The 16,711-nt window shown below is 55.2% G+C and overlaps 6 protein-coding genes across 6 annotated transcripts; 3 read left to right on the plus strand and 3 right to left on the minus strand.

Moving 5' to 3' along the window:
* Positions 1-271: 271 nt before the first annotated feature.
* On the plus strand, positions 272-1,473 carry GCG54_00000914 (uncharacterized protein; the record flags this gene model as incomplete). Its single annotated transcript, XM_045401045.1, has 2 exons — positions 272-1,324; positions 1,387-1,473. 2 exons carry the CDS (start codon positions 272-274, stop codon positions 1,471-1,473), a joined length of 1,140 nt encoding a protein of 379 aa, XP_045258829.1.
* A 762-nt stretch (positions 1,474-2,235) lies between these two features.
* Positions 2,236-2,714, plus strand: GCG54_00000915 (uncharacterized protein; the record flags this gene model as incomplete). Its single annotated transcript, XM_045401046.1, has 2 exons — positions 2,236-2,630; positions 2,687-2,714. The coding sequence occupies 2 exons, from the start codon at positions 2,236-2,238 to the stop codon at positions 2,712-2,714; spliced, it is 423 nt and encodes a 140-aa protein (XP_045258830.1).
* Positions 2,715-2,978: 264 nt separating this feature from the next.
* Positions 2,979-3,467, minus strand: GCG54_00000916 (uncharacterized protein; the record flags this gene model as incomplete). Its single annotated transcript, XM_045401047.1, has 1 exon — positions 2,979-3,467. The coding sequence occupies one exon, from the start codon at positions 3,465-3,467 to the stop codon at positions 2,979-2,981; it is 489 nt and encodes a 162-aa protein (XP_045258831.1).
* A 1,372-nt stretch (positions 3,468-4,839) lies between these two features.
* On the plus strand, positions 4,840-5,940 carry GCG54_00000917 (putative folylpolyglutamate synthase; the record flags this gene model as incomplete). Its single annotated transcript, XM_045401048.1, has 3 exons — positions 4,840-4,974; positions 5,513-5,642; positions 5,699-5,940. The coding sequence occupies 3 exons, from the start codon at positions 4,840-4,842 to the stop codon at positions 5,938-5,940; spliced, it is 507 nt and encodes a 168-aa protein (XP_045258832.1).
* A 220-nt stretch (positions 5,941-6,160) lies between these two features.
* On the minus strand, positions 6,161-13,210 carry GCG54_00000918 (Endoglucanase gh5-1; the record flags this gene model as incomplete). Its single annotated transcript, XM_045401049.1, has 8 exons — positions 6,161-6,584; positions 6,643-7,452; positions 9,594-9,616; positions 9,637-10,545; positions 10,602-10,743; positions 11,963-12,065; positions 12,116-12,803; positions 12,860-13,210. The coding sequence occupies 8 exons, from the start codon at positions 13,208-13,210 to the stop codon at positions 6,161-6,163; spliced, it is 3,450 nt and encodes a 1,149-aa protein (XP_045258833.1).
* Positions 13,211-14,663: 1,453 nt separating this feature from the next.
* Positions 14,664-16,639, minus strand: GCG54_00000919 (Deoxyribodipyrimidine photo-lyase; the record flags this gene model as incomplete). The annotated part of the gene is made up of 2 exons (XM_045401050.1): positions 14,664-15,213; positions 15,270-16,639. The coding sequence occupies 2 exons, from the start codon at positions 16,637-16,639 to the stop codon at positions 14,664-14,666; spliced, it is 1,920 nt and encodes a 639-aa protein (XP_045258834.1).
* Between the last annotated feature and the right edge of the window lie 72 nt (positions 16,640-16,711).

Genomic DNA, 16,711 nt, shown 5'->3' on the forward strand with positions numbered 1-16,711 from the left:
GAGATGGCGAATCGAGAGTGGATCGGTTACGCCTCCATTATTGACATGTAGTTACACGCAACAGCACGACTTTGGAGTAGGCTATGCAGTTCCAGCCCATGAACCCGGCCGAGTGGCGGCTCACTGAGGACAAGATAACGAGGGCATTGCCATGGTATTAATACGAGAAGTCCATTCTCCTTGTCCGCCGTCTTTGGCTTGATTATCAGCGGCGGTTTGTCTACTCTCTCCCGTTAACCCATTCCCTGAGTCGGTCCTCGCCTCTCACACGATGCGTACCTCCCTCCCCATCCTCGCTCTCACGAGCAGCCTCACTCTCACCAACGCAGCCCGGGCCTACTCAGAGTGGCTCGCCTCCTCCTTCATCGACCGCCAAACCCCCATCGACGCAGGCTATGGCCCCGCCGTCCTCTGGGAAGGCATCGCCCGTGCCGGCGCCCACATCTCCCCGACCTCGCCCCTCCTCAAAGCCGCCGAGGCCAAGGTCTCGTCGCTCGTAAGCGCGGACGGCACGCTCGACGGCTGGGACCCGGAGTGGTACTCCCTCGACGACATCCGCATCGGCAACAACCTGCTGTACTTCTACCAGCGCTCCGGGGACGCGAAGCTCAAGACCGCGGCGGACGGACTGCGGCAGCAGCTGAACCGCTGGCCGCGCACGCCAAGCGGCGGGTTCTGGCACCGCGCGCCGATCTACGAGGATCAGATGTGGCTGGACGGGATATACATGGCCGACACCTTCTACGCGACGTACGTCAGCCTGTTTGAGAGGGAGAATGTCACCGCGTGGGAGGAGATTGCGCTGCAGTTCGACCTGATTGAGGAGCACTGTCGCAACCACACGAGTAACCTCCTCGTGCACGGGTACGACGAGGCCAGGGACGCGGTGTGGGCGGACCCCGTCACCGGCGCGAGCCCGCTGGTGTGGAACCGCGCGGTGGGATGGTACTTCATGGCGCTCATCGACACGCTGCAGGTGTACCCGACCAACCTGCCGGGGTACGCGCAACTGCTGGGGTACTTCGTCACGTTGGCGGACGGGTTGGAGCGCAGCCAGGACGCCGGGGGCGGGTGGTGGTTGATTATGAACGAGGGGTACGAGACGCGTAAGGGAAATTACATTGAGGCGAGCGCGACGGCCATGTTTGCGTATGGGCTGCTGCGTGGCGTGAGGGATGGGTTTCTGGAGGAGAAGTATAAGGCGGTCGGGCTGAAGGCGTATGAGTTGTTGGTGGATGAGTTTGTGAGGGATGACGGGAACGGGACGATTAGTTTCTTGGGGACGGTGCAGGTCGGGAGTTTGAACTCGAATGCGAGCTTCGAGGTAAGTTCTTTCATTTTCTGTGCCTGGCTTGGTTGTTGGGAATGTTGCTAATGAGAGTGCAGTATTACACGAGCATCCCGCTCGTTGAGAATGATTCGAGAGGATCTGGGGCGTTTTTATTTGCTGCTATCGAGGAGGAGCTTCTCTAGACCAGGCGCGAGGCCCGACTGCTGAACGACGCCAGTGTGTGTTCGAATGAGGCGTAGCTAGAGGACTTGCTCTGGGTAATGGACAGTACATGAGCTTGTATCATTTTCTGTAGATATCTAGAGGAATTACAGGATCGTTTTGGGCCATGTTGGCCTCACTCAGCAGCTTCAGAGACAACGACAGAGTAATGGAAGTCTTTGGTGAGGCCCTCAACTCACCAACCTGCAAAATAATTCATCCACAGCTGAGTTCATCTGAATTTCCACCCTTCCGGACTCCGCATCATTTTTTGAACTGCCTTAGTCATTCCCGTTAATTCTTTTTTTCGAACGTTCTCGGTCGCGAATTATCGACATGTTTCGTGGGTCAAACCACCCCGCTGCGGGATCAGAGGGGGGCGGCGGATGATGTCATCCCGACATGATCCTCACTCGATCCCGAAAGGGAGCAAGACACGGTTCTCCACGCGGCGGCTGGAACATCAGCATGATTCGCATCGCTACGTCATCCGGACACATTCTAGAACTTTGAATTGAGGCGTTTTGTCTCCATATGGGTGGCGCGCGTGGAAAAAAACGCACACACAAGTCCCTGCAGCGTTTGAGGCTGCTCTGTCCTTATCGATACCAAATCCAACACCAACATCAATCTAAGATAGTAATTATTGTGTCGCCTCAAGTCAGAGTTACTGCATAGGTTCAACGTCGCACGATCTACCACGCATACGATCTAAGCATACATTTAGCAAAACCTTAAATACAATGGCGTCGCACGCGGAAGAGCACGCAACACAGCCAACGGCGCCGCCGGCAGCAAACCCCGCAATGACGGCGCAGGAGCCCGGGCCCTCGAAGAACCCAGCCAGACCACCGACCGAGAGCTCTGCGTCCGAGACGGAAAGCAGCACCCAAGACTCGAGGAACCAGGTTGCGGCGCAGCAGCAGCAGAGTGTTCGTCGTCGAGAGGGGCGGCAGCGTCAGGTGTACGAGTACCAGCAGGGAGAGGACGGGTCCACGGCGCAGCAGATTGCGCCGCAGAACGGGCAGCAGGTACAGGGCAAAGGCAAGGGAGCGCCTTCCGTGCGGCTTGATATGGATCTCGATATCGAGCTTGAGTTGAAAGCGAAGATACGGGGCGATCTGACATTATCTATACTGTAAGTGATTGATGGATCCGTTGAGATGAAGTGAGTTGATACTGATGATTTGGCAGGGGAGGAAACCAGGAGAAGAAGAAATGAGTGGATGAATGTGTATATGGGTCATGATGGTATGAGATTAATGTAATTATGTATTTGTATGAGTTGCATGTGCGAGTGTCATTCGTGAAAAGGTGACGCTCAGCAAAGGTTGTGATGTATAATAAGATGAGCGGGCCAAGACTCATCACCAAATTGAACACATAAGATCGGCTCCTCCCTGCGCTGCACATGAAGGCGAATCTTGGCAATACGTAAAATAAAGCTCAATCTCATCATACAGCATGTTCACCAATAGAACTTCCCTCATTCCTGATGCAGATCCTTCCTCATAACCCCCTTCAAACTCTCCTCCGAAATCGTAATATACTTCTCCGGCCCCACGCTATCCTCAAACGGCACCCTCAACCACTCGTCCGCCTGCACGATCTTGCCCTCCCGCAGCTTCAAATCGATCACGCCCGAGTACTGGAACGGCAGCCCCGTCGCCTTGCGCCGCCCGAGGTCGTTGACGAAGACGCCCTTGTTGACCGTCCGGAAGCTGCAGTACCCGTTGCCCTGGTCGTCGAGCTGCGCCCAGTACACGGGGTACTGCGGGTCGAGCCACACCGCGAAGTCGTCGTGCGCGCCGTTCCAGTGCTTGTGGTGCCGCTCGAGGAAGGCGAATGGGACGTGGATCTGCGCGCCGTGGTCGGTCATGACGGAGTCGGGCGCGAAGAGGGCGAGGAGCGGGGTTGGGTCGCGCGAGGCCCAGGCGCGGCAGTATATCTCGGGGAGGTTTTTGAGGTCGCTCATTTCGAGATGGGAGAGGTTTGCACGTGAAATTGGTGGTTGGCTTCGAGTTTGTGGTGTCGTGGGCAGTAAGTTTTTGACTTGAGGGCTGCAGAGCTGAGAACCACAGACACCAGGAGACGTTCATCTTGCAGACGCATCCATCCTTTAAGTTCACGTTGATGATTGTGCAAGAGCTCGGATGGGGGTTTGGGGAAGATCCGGCATCCAGTGGTGAATGAAACCGGAGATGTGGATCAGATGAAGTCGCGGCTACGGTGTTGCGACCATGCACTGTCCCGGGTTAACGAAACGGGTCTTCCGGGGTGTCTCGGGGGCCGGAATGGTGGCTGGGGAATCTCGGCCGGAGGACGGGGATGTGTAAGAGCGAGTGTGGCACCGAGTCGCGGCATGTTGAGGGTAGGTCATTGATCCCCCGAGGTGCGCGATCTGAGCTGGGACCAATATTGCTATATCAAACCGGTTTGTAAGCGGCTTCACGCCCGAACCTCCGAAATTGGTTTTGTCGATATGAAGAAGTGCCAGGGGCACGGCTTATCTTGCCGTGCGACAAGCACAGGTTCCCTGTTCGCAAGGTCGCGTACATCGGACGACACGAGGCAGTTACCTCATCACTAACGACAACTTCAATCGTACTTTTACAGAGTGAGTGGCCTCTTAGGCCAGCCGGATCTTTGGGTAATAAACGAGAGTAAATGCTATCAGACTCTAAAAGCCATCAACATAGATACTATCTCGTTGCTGGTGCTTTACTCATCGCCAACATCTACTATTACATCATTCTATACTTCGGAAATGCCGGCAGTGAGAGAAGCTTCAAGGCGCAGCTACGAGGTATTCATCGCAAAGTTTCCAGCCTAACACCAGCAGACGTGGAAATACTGACTATTTGGAGGACGCTATCAATCTGTTGAACTCAACGCAGTCGGGTCACAAAGCTCTAGAAGAAAGGCGGCGCCAGGGTCAGAAGCTGGATGGAGGCGCTTTGAAGCAGATGGAGTACTGGCTTGGATGCCTTGGCTATACTGTGAGCATCCTGGAGCCCCGTTGATGAATCCCGGCTGAGTCTAGTGAGCCTCGCGACCTGAACCGCATGAACATCGTCCATGTCGCAGGGACCAAAGGGAAAGGGACCACGTGCGCATATACGAATTCCATTCTTCAAAGCTTCCATAACGAGTCAAACGTACCACAAAAGATTGGTCTATATACATCCCCTCATCTCGTATCAGTACGAGAGCGGATAAGAATCAACTCGGAGCCTATCTCAGAGCAGCTCTTCACCCAATACTTTTTCGAAGTGTGGGATGCTCTATCTTCAAAACAGGAACTGGGTTATGAAGAAAAGCCGACTTACTTCCGATTCCTGACTCTAATGTCATTCTACGTCTTCATGCAGGAGAATGTCGACGCAGCTATCTACGAGGTTGGAGTTGGCGGGGAGATTGACTCGACAAACATCATCGATCAGCCGGTGGCAGTTGCCATCACGACGCTGGGAATAGACCACGTACAGACTCTCGGTAACACGATTGAGCAAATTGCATGGCACAAGGCGGGGATAATAAAAAAGGGTTGCCCTACTTTCACCGTTGATCAAGACGCTGCAGCGATGAAGGTTTTGAGCGGCAGAGCAATCGAGAAAGGGGCAAACCTAATGAAGATAAACCCGGTACCGGCCCTTGGAGAGATCAGCATTTACCCAGACGAATCTTTCCAAAAGGGGAACGCCTCCCTTGCTGTTCACCTGGCAGGGGCCGTTCTTAAGAAGCTTGGGAAACCCATGTCATGGGGCGGTGACTATCTCCCAAGTCAAGCTAGACGTGGACTAGAGACCATGGTCTGGAGGGGCAGATGCGAAAGAAAGATAACGGGAAATATTCACTGGCATCTGGATGGGGCTCATAATGAGCCAAGCCTCCAAGTGGCTTGTCGGTGGTTCGACACGGCCACCCGGAACTCGTGAGTTGCACTGTTCCTCTTTCCAGCTCCCGCCAATATTAATCATTTGCTGTAGGAATCTTCCGTGTGCACTAATCTTCAACCAGCAGTCCACGAGAGATGCCCATGCTCTGCTGAAAGTGGTACACGAGAGCCTGTATAAAACCAACAAGACTAGGTTTCGATATGTTGTGTTTTGCACCAACGTCACTTTCAAAACTCGACACTCCAAATCTGGTACGTGACCCCGTTCACAAATTGTTTCATCTTTGCCGCCAAAACTAATGATGAAGATCTCACCAACTTCAACGTCAACCCCGCAGAGCTCAAAACTCTTCAGGCGCAGAAGGAGATGGCAGAAACTTGGAGACGCCTCGATCCTGTCGCTAGGGTGCTTGTGGTTCCGACCATTGAGGATTCTATGGACTTTATACAGAACATTGGTATTGGGGGTTCAGTGATGAACGTCTTGGTTACTGGGAGCTTTTACCTCGTCGGAGGCTTACTTTCACTCCTCGAGGGCGCCGTCTCTTGAGATGAAACGTCTCAGTTCCACAATCCACACAGATTCGAAGAAACATATGTGCTTGATTGGACAATATACAGAGCAGTCGCCCAACTATGTACAGCTAGAAGAACCCTGACCCAAGAAACCCAGTCTACATCCAACGAGCCAGTGCCCTCCCTATATACCATGTACCCAATACATAACCGAACATAGCAGATGCGTTCTGCTACCTCATGGAGCGGGCTGATTAACAGCCAGAAGTCTTGACATTGGTCTCGGAGCAGACGTTGGGATCATTAGGCGCATCCCCAGGCTCGCCGCCGCCAGTCACGCCCTTGGAGTTCTTGCACACGGTAGCACCGCCCAGAATGCAGGCCCCGTTGACAGTCGCCTTGTCGCCCAGGTTTCCGTTGACGTGGACAATGGTCTTGGCGCCATCGACGTAGATGTTGGTGAAGGTCGACGTGCGCGCCGTCTGCTCCTTGCAGTTGCCGCAGGAGCGGTACAGCTGGCCGATGTTCTGGGCGTAGAAGTCGATGACCTCGACTTCGCCGCCGCCGTTGTGCTGGAAGACCTTGTCCGAGCCGCCGCGCGCGCCGCCGCCGCGGACCGTCGACTTGCCGCCCGTCTGTCGGAAGGTCGCTGCGTCTTCGCAGACCTTGTCCCACCAGCTGCGGGATCAGGTCAGTCTATCAGACCAGGATGATGAAGATTTTATGGGTTACTTACACGTTCTCGAGCGTGCAGCTGCCGACGCACTGGACACCTTCGCCGGCACCGCCTCCAATGATGGCATTGCTCAGCGTCGCGCCGTCCTCGAGGATGAAGGCGGCGTCGTTGCGGTTTCCTTCGCCGCCGGTGCAGGTGCTCGGGACGCGGTCGAACAGCTTCATGCCTCCGTCAAACACGCCGGTGATTGTCTTGACTGCAGAGAGGTTCTCGGTGCCCGCGGGAGTGGGAAACGTCTTCTGCAGGCCGCCGCCGCCACCGCTGCTGCCGCCACCACCCCCTGGGGTCGTGCCGTTGTTCGCAGAAGAGCCGCCTCCTCCAAGGTACGCGCCGCCGCCGCCGGAGCTGGAACCGCCACCGCCGGTGCTGCCGCCTGACTTGCCTCCCCCGGACTTGCTGCCACCAGATCCAGATCCAGATCCAGATCCAGACCCGGAGCCGGAGCCGGAGCCAGACCCGCTGCCTTTGTCCTTGTTCTTGTCCTTGTTCTTATCCTTGCTCTTGTCTTTGCTCTTGTCCTTGCTCTTGTCCTTCGTCTTGTCCTTGGACTTATCCTTGGACTTATCCGTGGAGGGGTCGGCTTTGGAGCCGACGTCGCTGCCGTCGTCCTCGCAAGAGCCGTTGTTGCCCGGGCCGCCGCCGCCGGGCCCGGCGAAGCGGACCTCGACCTTGGCCTGCTGGGGCGCCATCACGGCGCGGGCGAGGTGTCCGACGCCGCCGATGTGTCTGCGGGCCGGCCGCTCGGCGTCACGACCACCAGGGTTGATGGGGTTCGCAGCACCCAGTGCGGCAAGGGTGAAAAGGACCAGCCTGGACGCCATTTTGAAGATTGTTGTTGAATGACGGTAAGGTTGTGGTTACTGGAACTGGTAAACCTGTTGGTGAAAGAGAGGGGGGAAGCTGTGAAAAGGAGAAAGGAAAAGAAGTGTTGAAAGTTGAATGAAAGAAACTGTTTGGCGATGAGGCCTGCCGAAGAGAAACATGACCAGATGGAGGGTGATGAAGCAGGCTTATATATAACCATGATTTCTTGTGGTCTACTGAGATTAGAGTAGTGCTATCCGTTCATCGCATCTGAGAGTGTCCCCTGCAAGAGGTGGACTTCCCATCTACGAAACCCCCAGCGGCATCCCACCGAACGCGGGTTAGTATATCGATGACTGCCCAGCCTCTCCACAATCTGGTGTATATGATGGATCAACGGCCTGCGAAATTGGCCTCGCTACAATCTGTGGGATATCCACCGCCGACATTTGTTCCAGCGTCAGATTCATTGGCCCAAGGGGAAACAAGACTTCTCCGTGGGCATGCTAGCAGCTACTCTAAACCTAATTACGAGCGTCACGCTAGGCTAACCCGCGTTTGATGGTGGGACTGCCCCCAAAGAAGACCTTCAGACGTCCATATGGGGCAGTCTGGTATATGTTGGTCCTCCCCAGGATGACAGCTCGAGCGGGAGCGTCATCCGACGACATGGACCAAAAGGCCCACCCAGTTCATCCCGCCTGCCGGATGGGCATAAGATGATTTTCATATAAGGGATGCCGTGCGGCTTCTGCACATCATAAGTCAAACCAGCTAATGGCCTGGGCACAACAGACTTTCGAGTCGTACATGCTTGGCAGTCCCTCAATCTCTATCGGTGCAACGACCGTACTGGCGGGTTTTCTGGAAGGGGGAAAAGAAAAAAGCTTGGAGCAGCCCGCTCATCTACCCGGGGATTTGGGACAGGGTTGTTGTTTGTCTTCGGATCCCGGAGTTCTCGGGTCGCACGGGGTTGGGGGCTGACCGTGCGGCGCTCTCGCCGTTCTGTTCGCTACAGACGAGGCGGGCGTGGAGTTGATGGATCCTGATGGATCCGGGGCTCCGGACTGGAGACTCTACAAGCGGCCTTCGTCCTGTCTCCGTCCGACTAAAAGACACCTTATTTTAAGCTAAAAATGAACAAGAAATAAGTCTGGTTAGACGACAAGTTGGAGGATCATTGATATCTCTGTCGAAAGTTGCGGTTAACTCCCGTGAACTCTGAGCAAGGAGATTTTCCGTCATGTTTGTTTGGCCCCTATTAGAGTTTTCGGGCAGCCAAAAGTCTGACTCTCAAACCATCAGTTGACCGATGCTCATCATCTCAGGGGGCGCGCACAGCAACGCTGACTGATCTTCATAGAGTTCAGTGCCAAGAATTGCTGTGCACGCCAAGAATCGTCAGTCTTCATGCAGCCGCCTCAGGATTGACTCGCGAAGGCGTCCAATTACTACGAGACGCTCTTCGCACCAAGAGCACACATGTCTTGACAATGATTCAGACCCCAAGGTTTGGCGCCAAAGATGCTGTCAAATCTCTTCATACGAACGCCGCTTGGCCTTTCGTGACAGCTGCCACAAACTTCAGACTAGAACGGCAACTTGACGTGCTGGGTCGGTTGTTTCGACGTTTCTTGGGCGAAAGCCATGCGGGCAGCGTGTTTGAGATATAGCTATAGCTATTTTTAAACTTTCATAATGGGCTTTTCACACACACAAGGCAGTGCTGGATGTGGAGTACAGTGACCCATCGGGCATCAGACCGAAAGTCGACGATGAGGCAACTCTTCGCTTCGGAAGCCGAAGCCACCGTATTCCATAGCATCCCACGCATATGATAGCAGCACATTCTATGAGCGTGCGCCGAAAGCCAATGTCCTGTACCTGAAGCTTAGGTCTTGAGCCAAGAGAAACTCATCAGAGTTTGGCGATCAGGACTCGAGACTGCCGGCGGTCAACGCTTTGAATAAAACATAATTCGAATAACATTAATTGAGCAAGTATTAAGTAAGATTGAGACGAGCCCCGAGCTCTTTCGTTTTCGTTCGCGACATATGGTATCCAATGAAAACATGCTGTAACTTCAGACGGGTATCGCAGCTGTGTCGACCAAAACTCCATACTTCGGACCCATTATACCATCTCACCGGCTGAAGGACGACGATTTGCCCTATCATGATGCGATGTCACCGCCTTACGGGGAACACCAACTCCACGACCGTCCCTGCTAGTGCTGTACCGGGTCCTAACCATCTTGTTGGTACCGTAGGGCTTTCCTCCCCGTCCTTTGCCCCAGCCTGCCTTACGGGTGGCGACCAGACCGTCGCCAAAAGAGTCGAGATCGTATTCGAGGGGCATCTTACGGTGGAGAGGAATATGGTTGAAACGCCAGTCCCAGATCGAGGCATACACCATCCGGTATGACGAGAAACCGAACATCGTACCGATCAAGCCGCCGGCCAAGATGTCGTACCAGTTGTGGGACTGGTCAACGGTCAAGGAGCCTCCCACAAGTGTGGCGCCGAGGATGGGGGCGTAGGTAAGGATCAGCTTCCACATGGATGGGTGGTAGTTGGACCACACCTTGAGCTTGGCGTTGAGGTAGAGGTACAGATAAACCATGCCGGCAAACATGGATGTTGTATGCCCCGACGGAAATGACTCCAATGCGTTGGAGAGGGAACCTCCCATCTCGGTGGTGCAAATGTCGTAGGTATACATGATACCGCCATAGCCTGTGCCGTCGAGACCAGTCGCATTGCCACCTGGCTGGGAGGCTTTGCTGATGTCGGGTTTGCAAACCTCGAGAAAATTTGGGCGCAGGCCTCCAATCAACCATTTAATCATGACCTGGAACACGGCCGATCCCAGTTGCGCATAAAGCACACCGATGATACCGTTGTTGATGTCCCAGAACGAGCGAATTTGAATCTGGCAGAGGAGTATGACCAGTATCGGGACGCCAACGCCAAGCGCAGTTGCAGCATGGCTGGGGATATATTGCGGAATGGCAGGGTAAGCGAACTGAGGGTACACGACTTCGCCGTCCTCGAAGGTAACAGGGAATAGTCGGTGAGCCGGAGGGTGGGCTCGGAATACCTGCAATTCACATGTCAGCCATCATTGGAGATGTTGGGGTCGCGTGCGGTACTGACACCTAAAGCGATGGCGCCCATAGCTATCATCGTCAAAATATCGAGCCACGTCACTTTGAGCCATAGCATAAATGGAGGTCGATGAGCCATGGAATACGGCTCACCGCGGTGCCAGCGCTCGTTGATCTTGGTCTCGTCACTGCTTCGCCGGCGATGGGTGGGAAGAGGAGTCTCAGGGTCGTGTCGCCGACGACCAAACAAGTTGAAGCCCGCCATTTTGTTGGAGGTGATGATACTCAGGCAATGAATCAGGATTGCTCGCGCACCAGGCAATCTCCGGAGAGGAAAGCTGCAGATGGCTTCTGGCAAATGAGGGCGCGCAGGTCAATAGATTTGTTTGGAATGTTAAAAGAAGCGTACAGCAACAAGGGAGAGACAGATAATAAGGGCCGAAGCCTTTGATCATGTCCTCGTTCCCAGTCTTTTGCCCAACTCTTGGCAATCGCGGTCATCTGTGTCATTCTGTCTACATAAGGTCGTACCTGACGACGAAAGACGGTCGCGACTACACGCGCTGTGCCAAGTGTTGGTGCTGTGACGTCAGTCACGATCGGCCGGTGCAACTGTCGACAGGCACGCAACGCTTGTCTCTGCTCGCTTACGGGATGCCAAGAAATCCCCTTGACGAGTTGAAGCCACTGGAGGCCAGCAAAAAAGGCTTGGCTGATGCGATTCAGTTCAGCCACATCATTCAACGGCGCATGCTTTGCCTTGAATCTGTGTTTATTGGTATACGGAATGGAACTGTAGCCGTTCATAAGTAATTACTTAGTGGGTGACCTTGGGATTGGTGAGTATGTTGCGCTGTTACTAGCTGTTACTCTACAGAGCAGACCTTGCTTGTTCGAGGTCAAAATTATAACGTGGCCATCGTTGGAAATGTTCGCGATGCCAGAGTCCTTATGGCAGTACACTCCTTTCCTGCATCGGTTGTTGGATAATGGCTGGCGTGCAGGTGCACCTACCCGTCGCCCCATCATCCTCCCGGTGCCGGCTCCGGAATAAGTGGGCCATCTCCGATCAACCGGGCGCACCTCCGGTGACTCCGACTCGACCACTTATGCCTACATCCAATGCTTGATTTGTTCTGCAATCAAAAAGGCTCTCCCTATGCAATACAATCAAGCCTGCAAAGCTTTCCTGCCTGGGTAATCGATGGTTATAGTCATGATGTTTACGGACGGGAGACTTTTCATGAAAGCAAGTTGAGTATATACGGGTTGAATATGTACACTGAAGTATTGAATTGAATATCCATGAAGCTGAAACTTCTTTTCCTTATCTCTTCCATCTCTGAGACTACCGTGTTGGCCAGAGCCTCACCAAGACCCGCCCCTCCGCTAAACTCTCAAGGAGCGTACGTCTTGAGCAGGCTGTTGTAGTACTTGTATCCCGTGCCGCTGGGAGGCTCGAAAGAATAGATGTAGTCGCCCCACCAAGGGCCGGCAGACCACCAAAGGGCGCCTGCTTCGTTAGTCTCGCGTTCAAGAGCGTCCAAAAGAGTCCAGACTCACCAGTCCACACGTCGCTGTTCGCCTTGAGGTAATCCAGCATGCCCTTCACAGCAGTCTGGCACTGCGTGTTCGCGCCACCGGCAAACTCTCCCAGGATACCAATCTTTCCATTCTGCCGCAGCCAGGTCGTCGCCGCAGTCACTCTCTCCACACCAATCGTAGTCGACACACAAGCATCCGACGTCCCGGAGCTATCCGAATCGAGGTACTGATGCATCTCGTACACGATCTTGTTCTGCGGATCCGTCAACGCTTTCATGTTATCATTCACAGTCGTCCACGACCACGCGCCCGACCACTGGTTCCCCTCCACAAAGATATACTGCGTCGCCCCCGCAGCGCGGATGCCGTTGATCGCCGCCTGGTTGAGGTTGAGCACCAGCGTCTGGTCCATCGTGTTATACTCGTTGTTCGTGTCGAAAATCACGTGGTCGTTGCCCTTGAACTGCGTCGCGAAGTTCTTCCACCACGTCTGGAAGCCCGCCGTGTCGGTGATGATTGCGTCGTTGAAGCGCCCGTAGTTGTGCGGGTCCAGCACGGCCCAGCCCCCGCTGGATGTGATGTGGTTGATAACGGCGGTGTAGTTCGCGAGGTAGGCGGTGTTGAAGGCGCCGGTCAGGCCGGTTGGGGTCAGGCGTTCCATCTTGAACTGCACGCGGAAGGTGTTGTAGCCCTGACCGCGAAGGGTCTACTCGCGCCGTTAGCACACGGAGATGGCTACTCTGGAAGCTGAAGAATACTTACAGTGATGGTGGCAGGATCAGGGAAAATGAACTCCTTGCCCCAGGTGCCGGGCAGCGTCTTCTCGCCGAACTCGCCGCCGGCCTCGTTGGTGCCGAACCACCTCCAGCTGCCGGCACCGGGGGCCGTGGTGGAGGTGGGCTTGACGGAGGTAGCCAGGGTCGTCGAGGCCGGCGGGTTGCTGGAGCCGGAGCCGGGAAGGCACTGGCTGTACCACTGGTTGGAGACGGTGCAGGTGTATCCGGAGACGCAGGTGGTTGCGCCGGTCCAGCCAGAGCCGCCGCACTGGGCCCAGGCGCCGGCTTGCGCGGCTGCTCCGCTGACGAGAGCGCCAAGGGTGATGATGGACCTCATGTTGGACTGGGTGTCGTGGTTGAGCTTGAGGGACGCAGAGAGGGCAATGTCTCGGCAGCTAGCCTTGGCTACGGTTGTTTATATATCTGGGGTACGTTGCCAAGATACCCCTTCCCTCTGGCCGCGCAGTCTCATGGAACCCTCCATTCCGTGGCGCCATTCCTATTCTACCCTCATCTTCACTGAAGCCCCGTGGGGTCGCAGATGCCTCCCGGTTGGCCGCTGGTTCGGCAAGAACCGTCCCAATATGAACTTCTCAAGGGTACGTGCCTCATTCTGTCGGCTGTTGAAGCCGATGAACCACGGTCACGATCAGGGATTAGCCCCTGGTATGACTTCTCTTTCGAGTCCCGGGATATCTGGAGCCGCAGTTGTCATTGCTGGCGTGGATGAGCGAACAGGCAACGTCGGACCGGTTCGCTGGGATTAGCCCATGTGCCGGGGCCGGCAGGCAGGTGACCGCTGGCGGATGCGACCAATGGGCGGGGAGGTCATTTCCGAGAGCGGTCGAACGGGGGCAGCTTTGTGAGTGAAGAACTTGAGCAGGGCGTTTTTAAGGATGTTGGTGCGTGCCGGAGTGTGAGCCTCCGAGGTTGCATCGGGCCATCGGACGGCACGTCGGGGGGCACATGACTACGACTCGAGCATCACTCGGTACCGAAGATTTTTTTTGATCGGGCTTTGTTGGCGTTTCCACCAGTTATGTGTATGGGCGAAATGAAATCGCAGTGTTGTCAGGAAGGGCAATTTTCGGCATCAAGGGCCTTTGGTTCCTGGCGCGATCCTGGTCGGATGGAGCATGAGTGAGCAGAGGCGAGGTTAATGTCACGAGACTTGCCCAAAGATCACAGCCTGAACCGCTGGGACTAAGATGACTTGGTCTCGCGGTGATTCGACGTTGAAAATGCAAGCCGTCGGAGAGTTCGTTTCTTGGCGCCTGGGACTGCAGTTGATGGGCGCGTCTGGTGCTACTACCCTCAAAGCAGATGCCGGAAACAGTCTCCCCGAGGTGTAGCAAAGCAGAATTTGAGGCTGTGAGCGTTGGGACTAGTCAACGTCTTCTAAGTGTGGCGACCCAGATCACATAGGCTGTTGTGGCGGTCTAGGTAGTCGCTTGTAGCAACGCCTCACAATGTTTGGCAACAGGTCAATCGACCAAGTTGCGGATATTTGAAGACCCTAATACAGGTGTCGTATAAGGTAGTTCTGAGAGTGACTCACTGTCTACCACGTAGTCGAACGAGTCCGACATGATGGCTCCGCTCGACGAATGACTTGAAGTTCAAAAAGGCCCGCACAGTTATTGGGTCAACAGCATGCAGGTCATGTTTCCCGTAACTGAAGATATGAGCCTCGTCCCGCAGAAGCAGTTGCATTCTTGCCCTGATGCCTGCCAGCTGTTCCGAGTAATAGTACAGATATAGACCGTAATGAAGTCCTGTGGGCCTGTATTCTACAAGTCGTCTCTATCTAGCCCACGCTTGTAGGCCGACAACGCCCGCTCGCGACAACCCTTATGCTCTACCATCTGCTCAGGGTAACCCGCCTTCTTCGCCTGCGCCCCAGCGCCGCGACCGTACGGGTCATGGATGGCCTTTCCTTTGACTCCTTTAAGCTCAGGCACCCACTTCCGGATGTAGTCGCCGTTAGGGTCAAACTTCTCACTCTGTAGCAGTGGGTTGAAAATGCGGAAGTACGGCTGCGGGTCGACGCCCACGCTCGCGGAGAAGCCCCAGCCGCCGTTGTTCGAGGCAAAGTCGCCGTCAATCAAGTTCTCCATGAAGTGGCGCTCGCCCATGCGCCAGTCGATGAGAAGGTCTTTCGCGAGGAAGCAGGCGACGATCATGCGACATCGGTTATGCATCCAGCCCATCTCGTGCATCTGGCGCATTGCGGCGTCGACGATGGGGAAGCCCGTCTTGCCATCGCACCACGCCTTGAAGTCATCCATGTCGTAAGACCACTCGATGTTTGCGTACTCGGGCTTGAAGGGCTTGTTCATGCTAGAAAAAACCGGTCAGCGATCATGTCGTCTCTGTTCAAAGGGAGGATAACGTACCACACGAAGGGCCAGTTCACCAGGACGTGCTTGTAAAAGTCTCGCCACGCCACCTCGCTGATCCACACTCGAATGCCCTCGTTGCCGGCATCCAGCTTCTTGGTCTTGTTGCGGTCTCGCGCGTAGCGCACACACGTCCTCGAGCTGATGGTTCCACTGGCCAGGTGCACTGAGAGAGTCGAGGTCCCGGCGTCGTAGGGGATGTTGCGCTTGTTGTGGTACTGGCCAACCTTTTCCTCGCAGAACTTCTCCAGACGGCTCCGTGCCTCGTGCTCCCCTGGCGGGAAGAAGGCTCTAAACCGTTTCTTGTCATCGTCTTTCAAGGTCCTGCCCTCCACCTCTTCCGGGATCTCCGTGTCGAACAGCTCACCAAACTTCTTTCGCGCGCTGGCTGGGTTCTTCGCGGGGGGGTCGTAGAGCTCTAAGAGGTCCAAGTTTTCGTGGACGTGGCGCACCCAGGCGCGGAACCAGGGAGAGTAGACGGCGTACTGTTTGCCGGATCCGCTCATCAACTGCCCTGGCGGGACTACGCACGTATCGTGCAAGACCTCGTATGAGAGGCCCTTGTCCGCAAACATGCGGACCATCTTTGCCTCCCGTCTGAGCTCGTCCACTTCGTACTCCATGTTGGCAAACAAATGGCTGGCTCCCCATTGGCCCATGAGCTCGGCGATTCTGTCGGGAATTCTGATTCTCTTTTCAACGGTCTCGACGTAGAGTGGAATGTCGAGTTTGGCAAGGTTTTCCCTTAGGACATGCAGGGTCCTCAGCATGAAGTCGACGCGGATAGGGGCTGTGAGGTGAGCCTCGAAGTCTTGCGGGCTGATGATGTACATGGCGATCAGCGGGACCCCGGCCTCCTTCGCCTTCTCGCTGGCAAGAGACAGTGACCGGTTGTCCGTCGTGCGGAGATCCATCTTGAACCAATGTACCACGGCGTCCTTTGGCTTGACGGCTTTGCGCGCCTTAGACGTCTCCTCGAGGGCGGCGGTCAGCTCCTCGATCGGACGTGGGATCTCGTCGTTGATGTAGGCCCGGGCCCGATCGTTGCTCATCTCGTGGGGATAGAACTTTCGAAGAACGATCCCATGTTTCTCGGCATCCTTGTGGAAAGGATGCGGCTGGCGCAACGGGTCTGAAGATGCGCTGCCGTTCTGCTCCGTCTTTGTCCTTTTGCGTCCCGAGTCGCTGGGCTCGGCCGTAGCCGCGGACTTGCGCTTCTGTTTGGGCGGCATTGTCGTGGAGAAGTGTCTATAACTGCCAGTAGCACAGATAGTCAATGTATAGGAAAGGCGAGAAGTGATAGAAACAGAAAATGCAACAGTTGTCAGACGCGTGTTGCTGGGCAGCAAGACGCGACGAAAGAGCATGGAGGTGGAATGACGAGGGACAGCCAGTGGGTGAAACGCGATCAATTCTACCTAAGGTCAGGCAAGTGCGTT

The sequence above is a fragment of the Colletotrichum gloeosporioides genome (genome assembly GCF_011800055.1).
Source record: "Colletotrichum gloeosporioides strain Lc1 chromosome Unknown consensus_83, whole genome shotgun sequence".
Taxonomy (NCBI): Eukaryota; Fungi; Ascomycota; class Sordariomycetes; order Glomerellales; family Glomerellaceae; genus Colletotrichum; species Colletotrichum gloeosporioides.